Source organism: Ursus arctos, unplaced genomic scaffold, assembly GCF_023065955.2.
Source record: "Ursus arctos isolate Adak ecotype North America unplaced genomic scaffold, UrsArc2.0 scaffold_20, whole genome shotgun sequence".
Taxonomy (NCBI): domain Eukaryota; kingdom Metazoa; phylum Chordata; class Mammalia; order Carnivora; family Ursidae; genus Ursus; species Ursus arctos.
Window position 1 is genome coordinate 27,016,916 of NW_026622875.1, and position 20,164 is coordinate 27,037,079.

The following is a 20,164-nucleotide window of genomic DNA, read 5'->3' on the forward strand; positions in this document are numbered from 1 at the left end:
TGAGTCTTCATGTGTGGAAGACGTGCCATCCTATCTCCGGTTCACCTGGACGATATATTTTAGGTTTATGACATTCCTTGACCCTTTAACTTAGTTACCGACTCAGTCATATTCAAAGTTTTCCTCTTACTCATTTTGTTTACCTTATTTAATAAGGGTATTTTCACACCCCCCCCAACAATTAAGCATCTCACATCCCAAAATATGAGAATGAGTTGATGCTTTTTTTCTGGGACAATTACTGAGTTCTAATGCGTTATCTTTGCTTATTAAAAATTGCCTCCTAATGTCTTAGTTGATTTTCGTGTCAAAATAATTCTTTCAACAGCTTTAACCATAATCCATTTGGGGATATAATAAATGATATAACAGTTTACTGTATTAAAATACTTCATTTAAGACATCAAAAGTACTCAGTTTTAAAGAAAAATAGTAGCAACACACACACATTCAAAATTAAGTTGATCTATTGGAGTAAAAAGCCTGAAGAGTTTATAAAAAATATGAAACTTGGATTTCACGTTTTGGCAGGTTTCATCTAAAGGGAAAACGGTGCAGGTAGAAATTACACCAGGGACAGCCTGACTCTGAGGTCACCTCTCACCCACCTCAGGAGCTTGGCTGCAGGTCACAGCTGAGTTCCCTTCACCTTGGCTCAGGTGACAGCCCTCATAAGTCTCCTGGAAGAGAAATGACCTCCCCACTTAGGGATACTTTTATGTGTGAACTGTCCAAGGAGGCCCATAGAAGGAGCCCATCCGCATTCCACATGATAACTCCTGCTGGGCGGGGGGGGGAGTATTCCCTGGCCCTTCCGTGTGGTTTGTAGCAGAGGGAAGGTCCCCACAGTGACCCCTCAGAGAGGTGCTGTTGCCCCACACCGAGCAGTGTGCCTCTGAGCTTAGTAATCTCGTCTACCTTCGTGGGCATTGCTTTTTCTAGGACAAATATCCATCACTCGATGGGCATTTGGGTTGTTCACACATGTTGGCTACTGTGAATAACGCTGCTAAGAACATTCATGTACAAGTTTCTGTGCAGACCTATGTTTGCATTTTTCTTGGGTGTATGTCTAATTGTAAAATTGCTGGATCGCATGGTAATGCTAACCTCTTCTAGTCTCTCTAGAATAGCATTTTCCAGCCAAATTATTCTTGGACTAACCACCCGCAGTCTGTATACTACAGACCCCAGCTATGAGGAAAACAAGGCAGGGTGAGGAACAGTCAGGATCCCAGGGCCCAGCCCAGGGCAGTAGCAATTGGAAAAAGAAGAACTATGGGCCCTACTGTAGATGAGATGCTGTAGAGAGATGTGGATTCCTATTCTGCCATCTGCTTACTGTGCGATCTTGGACCGAGGTCACTTAACTTCTCTGGGCCTCAAATTCGTCAAGTGTAAAACAGGAGTGTTAATCCTTATGCTATGGATTTTTCAGATGTTCTGTCGATGTGCCCTGTGTAGTCTATTGCTCCTTCCACCTAGATCTAGTCTGCCAGGCCAGGGGGCTCAGCAACCGCCTCAGAGTCTCCTTCTGGGTCCACCCTCTTTACGTACGCAAAGCGATGCCTGGGCATAGTTCCGGACGTAAATGTGAAAAGCGCAACCCAGTGACAGTCGTGGGTACTTGAGTGATAAATATCTCTGAGGGGATAAATGAACATGTCTACCCAGTCAAGATGGAAGTGATGGAGAAGAATGAGCTTGGAGAAGAGGCAGGTTAACAGCAGGTTTCCCTAGAGGTTGGTGTGATAAGACGCTGCAGAAGACAGATGGTTTCCTGCGACATCTCACGATGACCTGAAGTTTTTCTGGGCAGTCATCTAGGATGTAAACAATAGGTGCCGTGTCCTTGAGGACAAGAAGACCTTGTGACTCTGAGGAGGGGATGAGCCATGGCCCGTCCATCTGACAGTGTGACTTAGGCCCAGGTGTCATGGATGCTTTCTTCGCTCTGTCCCTGCCTTTCTCCTGGTCTTGTCACCTGTATCTCCTTACACCTAATATCCTGTCCCACCTCCCTCATACATTTCTGGGCCTCTTCACTTCAAATTACACTGCAGCCAGATGACTCTTTCCAAAGCTTGATTCACACATGTTCCTCTGGTGCTCAAAAATCTTTAATGCAGGGCGCCTGGGTGACTCAGTCAGTTAAGCATCTGACCCATGATTCTGGCTCAGGTCATGATCTCAGGGTCCTGAGATGGAGCCCCGAGTTGGGCTCCATGCTCATCAAGGAGTCTGCTTAAGATTCTCTCTGTCCTCTGCCCACCCTCCCCCCTTCCCCACTCACGTTCGCTCTCCCTTTAAAATAAATAAATAAATCCTTAAAAAAAAATCTTCAATGGCTTCCCATTGGAAAAAGTCCCAATGTCCCTTCTAACATTTAACAACATGGCAGCCACTGGCCAGTCCAGGCTGCCCCCCATTGTCCCCTAGAGGAGCCCACTGCTTTCTTTAAAAGAAAGCCCATAGCTCCACACGCAGTGTCCCAGCAGAACCTAGCTTTGGAGATCTCTGACACATCTCTTCATAACCCAGTAGCCTTCAGAGGCACAGATCGGGCCACACGCTGCCCTGCCTTAGCCCCTCTTGACCATGTCCACCAGAGCACCCCTTCTCCCCTCCTCCCAACTCACAGCCCTTATTTTAGTAACTCTCATCGGCTGTAATTCCCACCTTGGGACAGTGCCCTGTGATCTAACTTTCCAGGTGCTCATCTCTGCTCTCCATCGCTGGAATAAACTCTTTAGGGCATAAGTCATGTCTTTAGCCTCTTCGCACCGAGTTAGCACATAATAGACGTTCCATGAAAGTTTGCCCTTACTGTAGTGATTGCAGGCTTTTCTCTAAAGATACTGGAAGTAAAAGGGTCAGAGAATCATGTACTGGTACCCAACACGGATAGTGGCCCTTCAGGGAGAAAGGTGCAGGGGGGAGGGGCGGCAAGGGTGTGAACTGCCTTCTGTGGGGCAGGTGGAGTGCAGCATTGAGGAGCCTGTACCCGGGGAGGAATACAGAGGGGGTCTGAAAATAGCAGTCCTGGGGGCCCCGGGACAGGAGTGCTTCTACGTGGCATAGAGGCAGAAGCGGGAGGCTAGGGCCATCCCCACCTCACTGAGAGGTTTTAGCTGAAATGCTACCCTAATGTTAGTAGCTTTCCAATCAACTTTCCTTCTTTTTTATGGGCTGTAGAATCCTTTCTCCCAACAAAATTTCCTTGAAGCATTAAAGAAGAAACAGAACAATTCAGAGCTGCTCTGGGTGAATCAGAAGCAGGAGTCCCAGAGCCCTGAAGCCAGTCCATTTCCTAGCTCTCCAGCCCAGACTCTGAAGGGCTCACAGAGAGATCCAAAAATTCTGGGCAGCCTCCAGAAGTCCCCGTGAGGCCTCAGATTAAATTATGGGCGCTCCTAAAAGGCATGGGTGATGAGATTGGGAGTGAGGAGTTGGGGGCGGTGGGTTATCTTGTTCCTTACATGAAACACATTTTTAAGAAAAAACTAAAATCTAGATTTAAATGTCAGCGAAAGACTTCAGGCCCACCAACACTGAAGACAAAGAACGGTTTGCACACAGATGAATTGTGCAAACGATGAATTGTGTTTCCTCTGACATTTCTATTCTGGGAGATAACTTTGTCGAGAAGGTATTGCTCAGATAACAGGTTCTCCCTCTGATGATGAAAACTCATTTCATTGCACAAATATGCTTGAATTTTACATTAGGAAGCCTGACTCATTAAATATTTTTGGTGCAGTAACACTTCTGGCCAAAGTAGATTAAACAAATAAGCAATTAGTTTGGAGACTGGGTATGAATACAGAAGCAGAATTAATTATTTTTCTAATTGTTTTCCCCTATTGTGGACATTGACTTCTTGGCTTTTGCTCTGGGCTTGCCTTGAGATGACACTGACACCCCCTTCCAATCTCCCTCTTTACCTTGGAGTCAACTAAGGACGGAGGACTGCTCTGTGGGGGGTGCCATCATTTGATTCTGTTGTGGAATAGTGGCTGAGTCTCACCATGGGCTCAGTGATGCAGAACGTGGGGGCTTTAGGCCCGGGTGGCTGAGTCAGCCCTATACCCTGGACAGGTGCTTCCTTCTGGGGTCCATCCACGAGGGTCCTGGTTCCAAACCAAGGGGCGGGTATGGCAGCTGGGGGTTGCGGGTTGGGGGCTGCTCTGGGGATGTAGGTTTAAAGCAGAGGCTCTCATTTATGGTATCATCTCTGATGGGGGGGGGTCTTTATTGGGGTCATCCAGCTGACCCTGCTAGTTCTCAGAATGTGATCCCAGATCAGCAGCACCTGGAAACTGGTAAGAAATGCAGAATCTTGAGCCCCGCTCCAGACTTACTGGATCAGAAACTCTGGGGGTAGGGCTCAGCAATCTGTGTTTTAACAAGCCCTTCAGGGGATTCTGATGCACACTTAAATTTGAGAACTATTTGTCTAGAAATCTAGAAATCAGAATATAAAATGTTGAAAGGACATCTGAGGTCATTCAGTTTTCTGCCAATTCTTCCAATTTATGGATTTGAGCACTGAAGACCAGAGAGGAAGTGACTTCCCTAAGTCCTCAGCAGGTGAGAGCAGAGCCAGAAATGACGGGGCTGGCCATCTTTCCCCTCACCCTACACCCAGACCTGGGGATGCCCAGCACGAGGGAGGGCAGGTCCTCAGGCAGAGAGGGGGCTCCAGACAGGTGGAAGTGTGTGGAGCCCTGTGCCAGAGGAAGGGAGCATCTGGTTCATGGAGTCCTGGGCACCCTCCTAGGTCACCGTGCCTGGCTCCTCCTCCCTGCCGGGGTAACCAGAAGGCGCACCGGGAAATGGCCCTGTGCTGTGGAAAGGATGGCAAACCTGAGCGCCGTGGCCCCGAGGCAGGTGGGAAACTCTGAAGGGATATGTGAGTGTACAAGGGGCACTTGTTGGACGGTGCCTGGTCCCAGGGCAGGGAGGCCGAGAACAGACCCATCAGCTCCGCCTTTCACAGGCCTGTCAGCCTGTCCAGGTGTGGGACAAGCACGGCGGCCGCTCCGGTTTGTTGAATGTTTGATCACAGAAGGCAGTTCACAGAAACCCTGGCCCTGGCGAGGCCATGGGAGAGAGCAAAGGATACCCTGCAGCAGACTGTGTGTCCCTTCCTCCCTGGCTATCACCCACACATTTCAGCAGGGCACCCCCACATCGGGGGAACCTACCACCACCACCCTAAGGCTGACATTGCCACCACCGATACCAGGCAGGGTTGCTGTGTCTGCAGTCTCTGGGACTCTCCTCCCTGATCCTGGAGATGGAAGTCTCCAGGCTGTAGGACCCAGAGCCCCAGAGACCCAGAGCCCCTTGTGCTGTCCTGCAGGCAGGTTTCCACCCTGCAGTGCCCAGCAGCGAGCCCGTCTCTGCACGCCACCCTCCTCACGACAGCATGGGTCTCCCTCCCCTTGACTCCTACTCCCTGGGACACCTCTGCCTCGCACCCTCTGAAATGTGGCGGTGTGCAGTTTCATGCCCAGCACACCTCAGGGTCGGGAAGTGGGCTGTGTGTCTTCCTTGTCCCCAGTCACCACCTCCACACCGCTGCTCATCATCTCCCGCACCCTCTGTTAAAATGTCACTAAGCTGGGCTGCCGCTCTCGAAGCTTGGGAGCGCTGTGTACTCCCTCCTACCACCAGCCCCGACTCATTGAAGACTTGGGCTTCGGTCTGCTCCATCCCAGGACTTGCCCTTCGGTCCATTGGAAGAGTGCACTTTCTGTCCCCTGACCCCACGACTCCCCTACGTCCGCCCATTCTCAAGGTACACTTGGATTCAGCCTCACCTGAAGTGGCTCCATCTTCAAAGCCACAAACTCAAGTCTTCTCCTTCCTCTCGGCAACCTCTGACGAGCCACTGCAACTTTGGCTGGCTCACCCGGCCCTCCCGGCCTTGACTTGCACCCCACGCATCAGCCCCCTTCCTTATGCGCACCCCTCGTTATCCAGCCCAGTTCCATCTTTGCAATAGCATAACTGGCAATACTCCCTCAACCCTCAGGCGTGAGTTGCCTTTATCTTTTCTGAGGACACAAAGCAGAACTCATCCCGAGAGAGATCCACTATTAACTTCCTGTGGGGTCAGCCATGCATTGCTGAGACAGTCACATAACAGGGCAGATGGACAGCTTCATAAGCACGCGATCACCGGCTTCCAAGGAGCCCCCAACGCTTTCTGGAAATGAGAGCTTTCTCTGCTCCATCCCATCTCCCATTCTCTGCAATGGCACTGCCAAACTTGCCATTCTCCTCAAACCTTCGACCCCAATACTTCTCCATTCACCCTCAGTAACCAAGCTTATCTCCCACATTGTGGAGAAGATATCCAGCTGCGTAACTAATACCTGGCCTTGGGAACTCAAAATCTCCACAAATTACACAGCAGAACTGAACCCCCCTCCCCTTGCCTCTGTTCCTGAGCACTTCCAGGAGCCCCTGGAATGTGTCCTTTGTATTTGCAAACCATCCGCTCAGTCTCTTGCTTTGTTTTCTCTGTTCTCCATGTCAGCTGTCCTAGGAAAGCTGCTGACTGAGCCACATTTCCAGTCCCCTCCCTAAGGATGTGTGGCCACATCCAGCCCGACCCCCACAACCCGACAGCCTTCCCTCCCTGCCGAACTGCGGCACCTCATCACTGAGCCTCAAGGCTGCCTATTGTGCTCAAACTTCACCCTGTTCCTCCCGCAAAGCTGCCTTCCTTGCCCTTCCAGTCCTTGTCCTGGGCCCTCACTCTCTTCCGGGGCATCAGATAAGCCAACAGACGCCAGGAGGTCCTGTGCCCGCCCAGCCCTCTGCTCTCCTCACTTCCCTCCCCACGTGCAAACGCGTGCCTGCACACAAAAGCCAGCCGGCTGGTTTATGAGGCACCACAGACCATGAATGTTATGTAAGGCCGCAACAGAGGACACTGTGCTGACGCACAGGGGTTAGTGGAGGAGTGAGACCTGGTCTTTTCCCTCGGGAGCCATAAAGTCTACCAGGAGAAATACGGCCTATGTGCCTGAAAAACCAGTGCACGTTCAAGAACTCATTGTGCCATCCTTATGACTAGTACAGTTTAGAGAAGGGCAATACACACATCAGGATTTTCTATGGGGCAGATATGCTCACAGGGGGCCCTTGTGCCCTTGAGCTCTTCCGGACAGATAAAGCATTTGCTCTGTTCGGAAAGGAAAGGAAAGGAAAGGAAAGGAAAGGAAAGGGAAAAGAAAAGGGAAGGGAAGGGAAGGGAAGAGGGGAGGAGAGGAGAGGGGAGGGAAGGGGAGGTGAGGGGAGGGGAGAGAGGAAAGCAGAGGAAAAGAGAAGAGGGAAAGGAAGGGAAGGGAAGGGAAGGGAAGGGAAGGGAAGGGAAGGGAAGGGAAGGGAAGGGAAGGAAGGGAAGGGAAGGGAAGGGAAGGGAAGGGAAGGGAAGGGAAGGGAAGGGAAGGGAAGGGAAGGGAAGGGAAAGGAAGGGAACAAAGGCACACACATTTTAAAATCCTAGGGCTCCATTCTTTCGCTGATGTCCTGCAGCTCGGGTCTCAGAAGGAAACTGATCCCAAGGCCTGAGGGTTGGCAAAGAGTCTCCCTTGAACCGGAAAATATTTGTGGTCTGGTGTTGCCTTTATTTACCCAGAACATTTAATGTGCCTTTTTTCTCCATCTTTCACATCCGCTCAGAGAAGATGTTAATTTTCTGAAATTAAACACTTAGCTTGATTACTGTTTTGTTAATTGCGGTATTCAAAAACCCCTGGTGCTCCTGCCTGTTTAACATGGCTGGTGCTGTGAAAATGATAGGCACGGAGTTGGCACGCCGGTGGACAGACAGCGCATCCGAACGCCATTGCAACCACCCCCAGCTATGCTTGCTCCAGCTGCAGGGGCCTTGCCGGAGGCCGAGGGGCAGCCCGGGTCACAGCCCACTGTCCCTCACAGGGCCATGTTTGGGGAGGACAGCGCCCCCAGGAAGTTCCAAAGCTCAGCAACATCTGGAAGGATGTAGGGGCTTAACCACAATCCCAGCACCCGCCCAAAGATGCTTGAGGAAGGAAAGACCACAGAGAGAGCTCAAGCTGCACCGTCTGCTGATGCCTGGGCTGAGTCTAAGAAAGACTGAGGCACTCATTCATACATCTGCTTGATAATTTATTAATCCATTCAATAAACTTTTATTGACTTCTACTATTTCAGGCATCTAGTTAGCCACTGGGGAACAACAGCTAATAAGATGGATACAGGCACACTGTCCCGAAGAGTATAGTTGTGGCTCACGGAGCCGACATTGGCTGGAGGAGCGCAGGGCAGACACATCACCAGGACAACTCCTCTCTCTCACCTCGTTTGCCAAGGCCACAGGGCGAACAGCACCTAGCTCATAATCCAACCAGAAGTTCCCTCTGTGAGGTTCCCTCTATGAGGAGGGTTATTGCAATCTCATTTGTACTTGGAACAGGGTAAGGAACATACTACAATCTCACTGCCAGCAGTCTGTCCCATTTGCGTTTAACAAACCACGGACTTGAAGTGCCTGGCCCAAGCTGGGGTACAACACGCAGATGAGCCCCAGGCCCCACGGGGCCCTCTGGTCCTCCCGCAGGGATGCAGGGCAGGGCATTCTCAGCTGCTCCCCAGCTGTTAGCAGCATCAGCAGGCACTGCCCAGGACCGGAAACACAGAGAATACCCACGCGCAAGCACTGAGAGGTCCAGCAGGTGATATCTGCCCATGAGAAGTCCAAACTGGTCAGTTAGTGAGCAGTGAAACAGCCCACCCCACACTGTCCTGTTCAGCACAGCCACTGCAAAACCGAGATGCTCTCTCTCTCTTACATGTGGCTGCCTCCTAACTTTTGGAAAGTGGACGTTGGCACCACAGCAGGCTGTGGGACCAAGAGCCCAGCTGAAGGGCCGCCAGTGTTGCTTCCCAGCTAGTCGTCTGCTCCCTTGGGACTTGTCTGGGCCTGTTACTCCAGTCCCAGGGAGTGCTGTGGACTAGAATGTGAGTTCCGCAAGGCACAGATTTTCATCTGTGTTGTTGGCTGCTGTGTTCCTGGTGCTTAGAGCAGTGCACGACGCACAGAAAGCCTCAATAAATATTTGTTGAGAAAGCGAACGAACGGGAGCCCCTAGAAGCAGGAACCCATGAGTCAGCCTGTGGAAAGCAGTCACAAGACCGTGTTGAATGAATGAATACATTCCCAAAGTTAAAGTTCTTAAATAAATAAATAAACCCCTTGGAGTAAGGCTGAATCTCACTGTGCTCCTCCAAGTGGATCAGGGCTGCTGGCATCATCCTAAGATTGCTCCTTTCAGTTTTCCTTTCAGGAGCCACCGAGGAGGGAGATACCTGGACAGCCGGCGATCACCACACCCCTGCCAAACATTTATGCACTAACTCCTATGTAGGGACTAAGGGATCCTGGCAAGTATTTATCAAGGTTCCCTGTGCCCAGCACGGTGTGGTCCCTCCCTCAAGAAGCTGAGGTAGGTGAGAAAGTCTGATTTCCCATGGAGCTCACCATCTCATAGGGAGCCCCAAGGCTGGGGGGGGGGGGGTCAAGCCATGGTTTTGATCAGTGACAACACAGCCCTGTTTGCAAATATGGCCCGGACCTTTCTGAGACCACTTAAAATTACCTTCGCAATGTCAGGGCTTAAGAAACAATAAAAACAACCTTTTTAGAATTAACAATGGGAAGAAAGCAATGAAATGAACTATGAAATTGAATGAAGAACAGTGAAAATTTCATTTACTTAAGGTTTTTAAACTTTTCTTTATTAATTTGAATGAAAGTTTTCTTTAAAGTCATTCCAGTCTTTTTAAAGTTCTGACTCAATCTTTTCTCTACTTCGGAGCAAATTTCGCCTACTAATTTCCAATGAGACCAACCCCTAAAAATGAACTGGTTTCAGCATATGGATCTTAACACTCTAAATTTTTACAGGCAGCACTGTAATATTGTTTTAATATTTAATTTTGAGATTTACATAATATCTTTCCTCCAAAGAGCTCGATATATTGCAATATCATAAAATTCCTTTTCATATTCAAAGATTATTCTTTATGCATGCAAATACTATATTTAACCAAGGAATAATGCAAATTAGGTGATGTGTTCAGAGGAATTGGTGGCCTAGGTAATTCTTTTGTGGGAAAAGTAGCATCTCTGAGTGACTTTAATTGTCTAGGAGCTTCAAAAACACCTTAAAAATGGACAAACTATAGGGACTTATGACCATTAATGGAAGTAATGCAGTATCTTTTAAACAAAATTAAGTAATGGGTTGTGTCTGTGGGCACAGTGAATATGCTAATATCCCACATGCAGGAGGCACAGTGGGCCACACGTGGACCGTGGGTAATATAAATGTCAGATATAAATACTGCTGATGGCGTCATAAAAGTAAGAGGGCAAGCGCTGCTTCTCTGAACGCACGAGGAGGAAAGACGGACAGGGTCCTGTGAGTGGCAGCATCAGCCTGGCTCAAGTACACGGTTCTGGCTCCACGGCCTCATCAACTCCCTGGGACTTGGCCGCTCGCCTTTCTGGTGCCCACTCCTCCCTCGAAGAATGGCCAAATGGAGACCTGTCATTTCTCTGATGGGGATGACATCAGTCCCAAACAAAGAGATGGAGGGGCCTCGGAAGAGAGTCCAGCAAACTGCCATCTGGCTTAGAAATGAGGCTCATCTCCCAGTCCGTAGCCTGGTTCACAAAGTGACTTTCTGTCCCATCTCTTTGCTTGTCACAACAGCTCTAGGAAGCAGGGGTCATTACTCCCATTTGACAGTTGAGAAAGGGGGGGGTCATGGCACAAGTCATGTGAAGAGCAGAGAGAGGGCCCAACTGCAGGATCCCCCGCTGTCCCTCTGCCACACTGAGCCCAAGAGGTGAGAAAGGTGGGGGCACCTGGGTGGCTCAGTGAGTTAAGTGTCTGCCTTCAGCTCAGGTCATGATCCCAGGGTTCTGGGATCGAGTCCTGTTTCCAGGTCCCCACTTAGCATGAAGTCTGCTTCTCCCTCTGACCCCCCACCCCTACCCCAGCTCCTGCTCTCTCTTGTTATCTCTCTCTGTCTCTCTCTCTCTAAAATAAATAAATAAATAAGCTTTATAAAAAAAAAAAAGAGGTGAGAAAGGTGACTGTTCCAGGATGGAATAAGGCTAGACCAACACAGCACCCTTGCCATTCAGGCTTGGGGTAAATCAGATTAGCCCTCTGAACCAGAGGTTACAGACCGCAACCAACAGGTCAAATCTAGTATTGGATGTGTTTGGCTCTCAAGTGCTTTAAAATTTTCTAATTAGTTGTCAACATTTTATTATTTATTTATTTTTAAAGATTTCATTTATTTATTTGTCAGAGAGAGAGCACGAGCAGGGGGAGCAGCAGGCAGAGGGAGAAGCAGGTTCCCTGCTGAGCAGGGAGCCTGATGCAGGACTCGATCTCAGGACCCTGGGATCCTGACCTGAGCCGAAGGCAGACGCTTCACCAACTGAGCCCCCCAGGTGCCCCTAGTTGTCAACATTCTAAACCTAGGTTTTCAGCTTCCAAGCTCTGGCAGCGCGGGTTATGGCAGCACTTGCTGGAGCTGAGCAGAGGCTGGCCCTATTCTCCACGGTTCTCTGCGGCCCTCACCACTCCCTACTGCCTGACACTTGGCCCTGCTTTGCTCCTCTCCATTGCCGGCCAGGCCTCCTGGGCCTTGGAGTTTGTTCTCTCTCGCTTACCTGGTCCCAAATTCACCGACTCTATTTTATTTTGTGGCAAGTTGATTTTTTAGATGTGCCGGTCTGATTTGTCTTATTTATTTTTTCCAAGATTTCCTCTGAGGTCCCCTTCCCTAACTCTGACATTCTGAATCTAGTTGGCAGAAAAAAGAAGTCAAGTTTGTCATTCACTTTAATTCTCTCTGACAGCCAGATGATCCGGCCATCAGATGAATCTGGGGCAAGGCGCCACAGAATGGCTGCAGGAGTTAGTGGTGATAACAACCTCTCTGCAGATCGCTTGGCCACTGGAACAGAGAGAGTTCCACCTGATCTGGTCTATTTTAAACTCAAGGCAGCTGTATTCAGTGCAAGGCTGCATCCCTGAAGACCTCACGTAAATCTGAGCTTGCATAATTCATGACCAACCCTGACCAAAGATGATGGACATTTTTTTTGACAGCTGAAGTGGCCCAGCTATGTGGCAATAGCTTAGAGAGAGCTTACAACTTACCCGGCTCACCAAAATGCAATTTATGATCAGTCGGAGAATAAAATGGCTGCAAATCTGAGCATGAAACCTAGAAACATCATTGCTGCCTGTGAGATGCTGAGGAGATTCTGAAAGCACTCTGACCCCGGGTTTCTTCATCTGATCCACGTCAGCTCAGCATGGGCTTGGCACATGGGAGGAGCTCAAAATGGTGGTTCTCTGCCACTGCCTGTTGCCTAGGTGAGGATCTGATCCTGCTTGATCCTGCTGCTCTCCAAGTGATACAAGACCCTTGAGTTGCCGTGACTATAGACATGACTGGGGCAGTCACAGAAGGAGATGGAAGACCTCTGCATCTCAGGACCCAAGAGATTCTTCAGTGTCCCCCCAGTGATGCTTGTCTCTGTGTGCCCTATGGACCAAAGATGATCACAAAACCTCCTAGGGTCTCTTCTTAGATCGCAGCCCTTAGGGCCAAGAAAAGCCTCTCGGTAACTCTGGTGGACTGATGCCAACCATAACCCTTTTTAGTGGATACCTCCATCAGCCACGATGAGCTGCCTGCTTCCACTGGGCAGGGCTCATGAGAGCAGCAGGACGCAGCGTCAGCAGGGCATGTCTGGGCAGCCCGGAGGAAGAAAACCTGCCCATCCGTGTCTGCAGAGCAGTACGAGCTACACGCCCAGCCACGGACGCGGTCTGTGGCTTCTGAGCAAAGGAAGAACCAGCCCAGAGCAGCAAGCAGCCTCCCAGGATGGAGTCTGGTAGTCAGGAGCATGAGACTTCCAATCAAGTCCAAGACCACTTAGCAGCCAACTTATTGAAGCCCTTCTCTCATGCGATCCTTACTGACTCCCACGGCCGAGCTCCAATTCACCTTGGGGCACCTCGGATCCCTCAACAAACACACGTTCATCTCCATCCCGATCCAGAGGCAGGGAAAAGTCTTTTAGGGTTCTGTGTCACAGAGACGTGGCACGACTTCGGGACCATGCGGCCGTCTACCTGGGCCCTTAATGGATCTGACTGATCTGGCTTTTATGACACCTGCTATTTAGTCTCTCTTTCATCTATTCTAAAGTGTGTCACTTAGGGACGCGTGGGTGGCTCAGTTGGTTAAGTGTCTGACTCTTGATTTCGGCTCAGATCATGATCTCAGGGTCGTGGGATCGAGCCTGACGTCGGGCTCTGTGCTGGGCATGGAGCCTACTTAAGATTCTCCCTCTCTCCCTTTTACCCTCTCCCTCCCCTGCTCCCCAAAAGTGTCACTTCCATTTGTGTTTCTAAACTGTTCTTGGAGAGGTACAAGCCCAAGTGTTTATTTTGTGAAGGATCTCATCTTTTAAAAGAATGATCTGTTGGTAAAAAAGAGTTTGCATTCACACGTGGCTCTGCCAAAGCAACGAGACAGCGCCATGTTCCTCAGAGCCGCACAGCCCACAGATTAGGACCCATGGGTCACTTGTCACTTGTTTCTTAATAACCACATGCCACCAAGAAGCATCCTTCTCTCATTGATTGTAAACTTTCTAACACCCAAATTCCAGACTCCCAAAAAGAAATCCCAGATTGGAAGATGTTGATGGGGCTGGGACTCCAAAATCGGGGAAGGATAAGAAAAAAGGGGCTGTCGGAGGGGGAACCAAGGGCACGAGAAATCCACTCCTGGAGGAGCAAGTGAGTGAGGATAACAACAAGTATTTGGAACGCTGGCGATGCCGGGCCCCTTGCAGGAGCCCCGGTCCCTCGGCGCCTCTGCAGCCTGGGAAGGTGCAGATGGCGAGACAAGCAGGTGGGCAGGTTCGGGACTCGCGGGGTAAGGAAAGGGAGGGCCGGAGTCAAAGCAAACCGCTCTAAGTGGCAGGTTTGTTCGCACATTCTTAGAGAGAGAGAGCAGACAGCCAAGCCCAGCATGACATGACAGCCTGGCAGGATTATTAGTCCCAGAAGCTGGGACACTAAAATATTTCAGCCAGTTTTCTGCCTTAAACTCTCCAAGGGAAACACTGCTCACAAAGGCTGCCCATGTTCCGTGCTCAACGTGATCCAGAAATTACCATCCCCTTTTCTTTGGGTAAGACAGACTGTCACAACCTTTGTCTCCATGGCGCTGGGGCTGTGGTCACCAGCTGGAGGCTCCCACACTTCCACGCCTGTTTTCTCACTGCACACGCATGCATGCAAACACGTGACCATACACATACATACAAACACGCACACACGAACACACACAGGCTCACGGCAACAACGCAGCCATCTGGACAGCCATGTTCTCCCACAACACCTTTTTTTCTCCTGAGTTCTGACAGCTTAAACCCAAGAATCATCTGTCATCAAAAATGCCTGGTATTGAAAGAGGCAGAAGGAGCCCGAGGATGGGGAGGTAAGGAGCAGATGAGGACAGAGTAGGGAAGAGGAGGTTAAGAAGGGGGAGCTACACGGAGGGAGAGAGAGAAAAGGGACGTGCTTGGCTCCAGCTATTCCACTAACAAGCTGTCCTTCTAGAATCTGTTGATTGAGAAAAATCCATAATTCCAAATAAGATCACAGTCCATTGCCCACGACCCCCACTGCCTATAGACGTTCCCTCTGCAGTCTTGCGCCGTCACCCCAGGGAAGAGATTGCTCATTTCTCTCTAAGGCCCCGGGTATTTACCGCATATGCACCATGCACACGCCTCGCATGCACCATGCTGCAGATTTGGACTGTGTGTCTATATCCTGCAAATTCTGGGAGGAACAGTGGTGTCCAATTCTCACCGTATCCCTCACAGTGTCTGGCCCACAGCGTGTCACACATCGGATGCTAACTAAGCCTCTCTTAATAACGAGTGAGGAAATAAATAAGTGAGTGAGTGCATGAAGGGGCTGGTTAAATGCATATAAAAAGAAATGGATTGTTGCAAGAGGTGTAAAAAGTAATAAAGAGAAAAGGTCAGAAGAGGAAGAGATACAGAAATAAAGAAGAGAGAAGCAAATGTGTTCTGAGCTGTGCATGCCACAGGGATGTACGGGCTATCAGGAGTGATCTATTGCCGACACTCTGAGGTCTCCATCACAGTGCAGCATTCATTTAAGCAAGCCGTACAGGAGAATGTGCTCTTGAATTACATGGTTTAATTGAAAAATAATCTATGAAGGCAATACTCCCTCGGTCACATGATTCCTGGGAAGTTTCCTTCTTTGGGTTTTCTGATAAAGCAGCACTAGTGTTCTTAACATCGTACAGGGCTTCCGCCCACCCGCCTACCCCTCTGTCTGTCCATCTACCACCCATCTGTCTGTCTGTCCATCTATCTTTCCAAAGGCATTTGTTGAGCCCCAGATGGATGAAGGGTACTGGCTTCTACGCTGACTTGGATAGACCTCTTTGCTTTCCTGCTGAGCTCGAGAATATCCCTCGGAATCCAGCTCACTCTCAGAGGTGAAACACTACACCTGTTCCCTCCATGGCCACAAATGCCCATCACCTGATGCCTTCACTCCTGGGAGGAGGCCTGAAAGCAGAACGGGTGTGGCTACAGCTTTGTTCCTTCAGAGATGGACAGGGAGCCCCCACGCAGACAGACAGAAGGAGCACAGATGCCTTCAGACTTACCAGCTTGGTTCGTGGTGATGTTGACGGAGACATGCTGTGGGGGGAAGGGGCTCTTGCTGGAGACTCCGTTGACGGCCTGGATGTCAAAGGTGTAAGGGGTGTGGGCCCACAGGCTGCTGATGGAGACTCGGCACTCGGTCAGGCCCAGCTGCCTGGGCACAAACTCCACGTTGTCGTCACAGCGGGAGCAGCTCCGACGATCTGCGCGGCACTTTCTACAGATGATGTTGTAGGTCACATCGTCCCGCCCGCCCGTCTCCCTGGGCGGATGCCACTCCAGAATGATGGACGTCTCGTTGACAATGGAGATGACATTTCGGGGGCCTGATGGAACACCTGCAAGGAGACAAAGGGCCCAGTGAGGTTGGGCAGAGGCTTCCTCCTCCAGCCTCTCTCCATCTGTCTTTGGTGTGCTCCCACCCTTGTCACAGGCACACATCCTCTTCTGTCCCTCATCCCCAATCTCCACACTCCAATCCATTCCGAGAAAATGCGGTGGACAGCGATGACAACTCGCCGCAAACTGCCCTCTCAGTAGTCCCCACTGGGACTTTCAGTCACATGTGCCAAAGGAGAAGAGGGTTCAAGGACCTGGCTTCAAGCCTTTTTGTTCTCAGAACTACGCCATTTCCCCCAGCCAACCTGACCGTGTAGTATGTATGTATATTAGACACTTAATTGGATTCCTGTCTTTTCTTAATTAGTGTAGGGGGGGTTGAGGGACACGAGTGGCCCATCAAAGGCCCCAACAGATCCTGGCATCCTGCACAAAACCTCACACAGTTTAGGGTTTGTGTGGTGTGTGCACGCTGGGGTGTTTGTCTGCAGGACAGGCTTCCAGATCGCCTGCACAGATGAATATTCACGGTGCCCAAGCTTTGGTGCTTGAGGACAAGAAGCAGAGTTGGGTGGCAGGTTCAGACAGCCACCATTTTTGACCTCATGACATAAGAAGAGAGTAGAGGTTTGTTCCAGACACTGCTAGCTGCTTTACACGCATTTACTTGGGAAGATACAATGATTAATTCAATTTTATAGAAAGGGAAACTAAAGCGGGGCATGGAGCCTGGCTGTAGATCATGTGGTCTATAAGAACTGAAACCAGTATGGAGACCCATGTTTGCCTGATTCCAAAGTTCGTGCTCTTAATGATAGCCCTGTGCCACCTGCTAGTAAAACCGGCTCTCTTTCCCCACTAAGGAAAAGCTGTCTTCCACTCTGGCCTTACACTGGGATGGTACTCCAAAGGCTGATGGTCAGATCTGCTCACGGATTTGAACGGCCTCTCTCTCCTACAAACCAGCCAGGCTCACTGGGAGCCAAGGAGGGCAGCCCTTTCCCTCTGGACAGCTCTGTCTACAGCTGCTCTTCATCCTGTGGCAAAGGTGGAAATGCCTTGCTAAATACTAAATTCTAGAAAGCCTGGTCCTTTGCAGAAAGGCAACCTGTTTCTGAATTACCAGCCGTGGTGCTGGACATTTGATGAAGTCGGAGAACCCGCTGCCCAAGAACAGAACGGATCACAGCCTCAGGTTCCCCAGCTGAGCATTGAGGGTCCTCGATGTCGAACAGTGAAAAGGAATCCGACCCAGAAGCCCCCCTTCTGAACGGTGGGGCTGCTGGAGCAGCCGCTCTGGATAGTAATGCATTCAGAAATCACGCACGTGACTGTCGCCAGTGGAACGAAGACATGTGTAAAGTGGTTCACGCTGAAGACAGGAATCAAATGCCAACAAACAAAATGAGGGAATAACAACAAGGTCGGGGGGCGCCAGGGAAGGATTCTGTGCTGAATCAGTCAACAGAAGCAGCTAGAGCAGAAAGCAAATATTAAATCGGATTCTATTAAAATGTGAAAGAAAATCAGTACTGTACTATATAAAGCCCATTAGGCCTGAGCTAAAGCACAACATTCATGCGTGCTCGTGACAGGGCAGGATGCATGAAGCATCTTTACTGAAGTCTTGCAAACAGCGTTCGAGAATTCCCCACCCATCTGCCCAGGGATAAACATCCATCTCTTCTCGAATCAGCACGCAGCCAGGGCTGGGAGGGGAGTGGGCACGGCCGTCGGCGGGCTCTTACTGGGCCAGGCCAGCTTCACCTCACGCTGCACTATTCATTAACGTGCATATTGGCCAGTGCCTGGCTTGGACACGTCTGTTTGCTCAGACGGATGAGATTCAGACCACAAGCTCCCCGTGGTCAGTGTCACCGCTCCCTTTCTCCGCAGACAGCCCATCCTCTGCCACAGGCCACCGTTTCTTGTACTCATAATAAATACGTTCATCGAGCACTCGCTCCTCTGCGAGGCGTGGGGTGAATCTTCTAACAATGTTATCTTACTGCATCCTTGGGACATCCTGAGGCTGTCACTGGAGAGCAGCCTTGGGCGACGGGGCAGGGACAGGTACTGCCTGGGAGACTGACCACCCATCCTTCCCACCCTGTTGAGGCCTCTCCATTTCAAGCATCTCCTTTCTCTCCTGACCTTCAACGTCACCCTCTCCCTGACTCCACCTTCTCCACTTAAACGCCCATAAATTTTTGCCATTTTAAAACCAAAGCACAATCACTGGCATCTTTCTACGTTGAACATCCTCTCCTTCACCCTCCAGCCAAGCCCTTCAAAGTGGAGGCTCTCCTCCCTCCCCGCTCGGCCCAGGGCAGCCCAGTTACTTCCACACTCCCCACCACATCTGCTTTTCTCGTGGCCTCCTACCTGACAAATGCAGGGAAGGCCCTTCAGTCCTTCCCTTCCTCGACACCCCGAGTCCTCACCAGCCAGACCCTGACAGTCACGTCTTCTGTGTCCTCCACAGACGGACTGACACCACAGTGAGGGCCCATCTTTTCTTCCTCAGAATGTTCTCTTCCTCAGTATCTCCATAACCTCTGAACTCTGGGCCCTGTGGCCTTTTCTGCCCTACAGCAACAGCCTGCTCGTGAACCCGCCAACATTGCTTTGCATCCCTCCTATCCATTCTTGCCCGCCGGAGTGCGGGTTCCAAAACGTACATGGCATCATGGTGTTCCCCTGCTCAAACCCCAGCTGCCCAAAAGGTTACCCTCCATCCACATCCTTCACAACCCCGTGCAGTTGTGTTGCTCACGGTCTCATCCTTTGCCACTTGACCCTCACCCTTACATTGTGGCTAACAGGAACAATAGTGTGATTTCCTGTGCACACTCAACTCCCTTCATGCCCCCCAGCTTCTGCACCGTGCTCTCTGTTGTCTGGAATTCTTTTTGTCCTTATCTGCTTGATGAACTCCTGGACACCCTCCAAGATCTAGCAGTCATCCCACCAGGAGGCTTCTCTGAGGACTGCAGTCATGCAGCCCCCACCCCTCGGTTTCCGTAAGTCCATTTCTAGACGCTAACACCATCATTGCATGGTGATGATCTCTTCCTCTGTGCTGTCCTCACCGTGCTGTGGCCTTCTGGTGGGCAGGAGCGTGTGGCTGGCTTGTGTCCGTGGTTCCCGTGCCCCCGCTCTCTGCCCAGGGGAGGCAAAGCCCTTGCACCTGGATTGACCTCTGCTTAAGGTGCATGGCTTAAGATCACACGTGTGCACCCCACTCCAGTATGAGAGGCCCTGCTGTGGGGCAGAGGGAGGATACAGATGTGGTAACAGTGAGGACCCACTGCCTGTGGCCCTGAGTGGCAGAAGCTGTAGTGAGATAAAGGTAGCAAGTGAGGAGCTGGTTTGGAGAGGCCTTCCCAGTCTCTTAATGCAATGATGTCCGTGGCAGCTGGGAAGACCCCAGCTGATGCTGCCCCATGTCTGCTCCCCACTCAGGGAGAAAAGTGGTGCGTTTCCAGGAAGATTTTTTCATGTTTATTTAGAAATAGCCTTCATGTAAAGCAACTAATGTGCCCTTCTCATTCATGGCTGCATTCCAGAGAAATGCATCAGTGGGGGCATGAATGGGGGCCTAGAGGGCCCATAGTTACTGAGTCCAGAACTGCATGTAGCTGAATATTTTCCTTTCAAAGAGAGCTGGGAGAACCAAATTTGTCTTGTTGTGTGTCCTCAGCCGTAGGGGTGTGTCTTGTTATCTCAGAGCCCAGCACAGTGCCTGGGCTCACAGTGTCCATCTGTGCAGGTGGCCCGAGACTGGGCCACCAACAATAACAGGGATCCTGTTTCTTACTCATTCATTCACTCATTCATTCCTTTAACAAACACACCTGTGCTGTTCTAGGCACTCAACGGTTAGGAAAAAGCCAGACAGATAAGACTCTGCTTGCGTGAACCTTACATTCTGGTGAGAGAAAACAGACAGGAAAGAAGGACACCTCGAGATAAATGAGATGACTCAGATAAGAATAAGTGCTCTGA

General features: G+C 50.4%; 1 protein-coding gene across 1 annotated transcript in view; it reads right to left on the minus strand.

Annotated features, from left to right (window-relative positions):
* The window catches only part of EPHB1 (EPH receptor B1), a 290,702-nt gene that overhangs the window by 96,433 nt on the left and 174,105 nt on the right, over window positions 1–20,164 (minus strand). Inside the window, exon 4 of the mRNA XM_057316010.1 lies at window positions 15,820–16,155. Within this exon, the coding sequence (XP_057171993.1) occupies window positions 15,820–16,155 (336 nt within the window). The remainder of the gene's footprint in view (window positions 1–15,819; window positions 16,156–20,164) is intronic.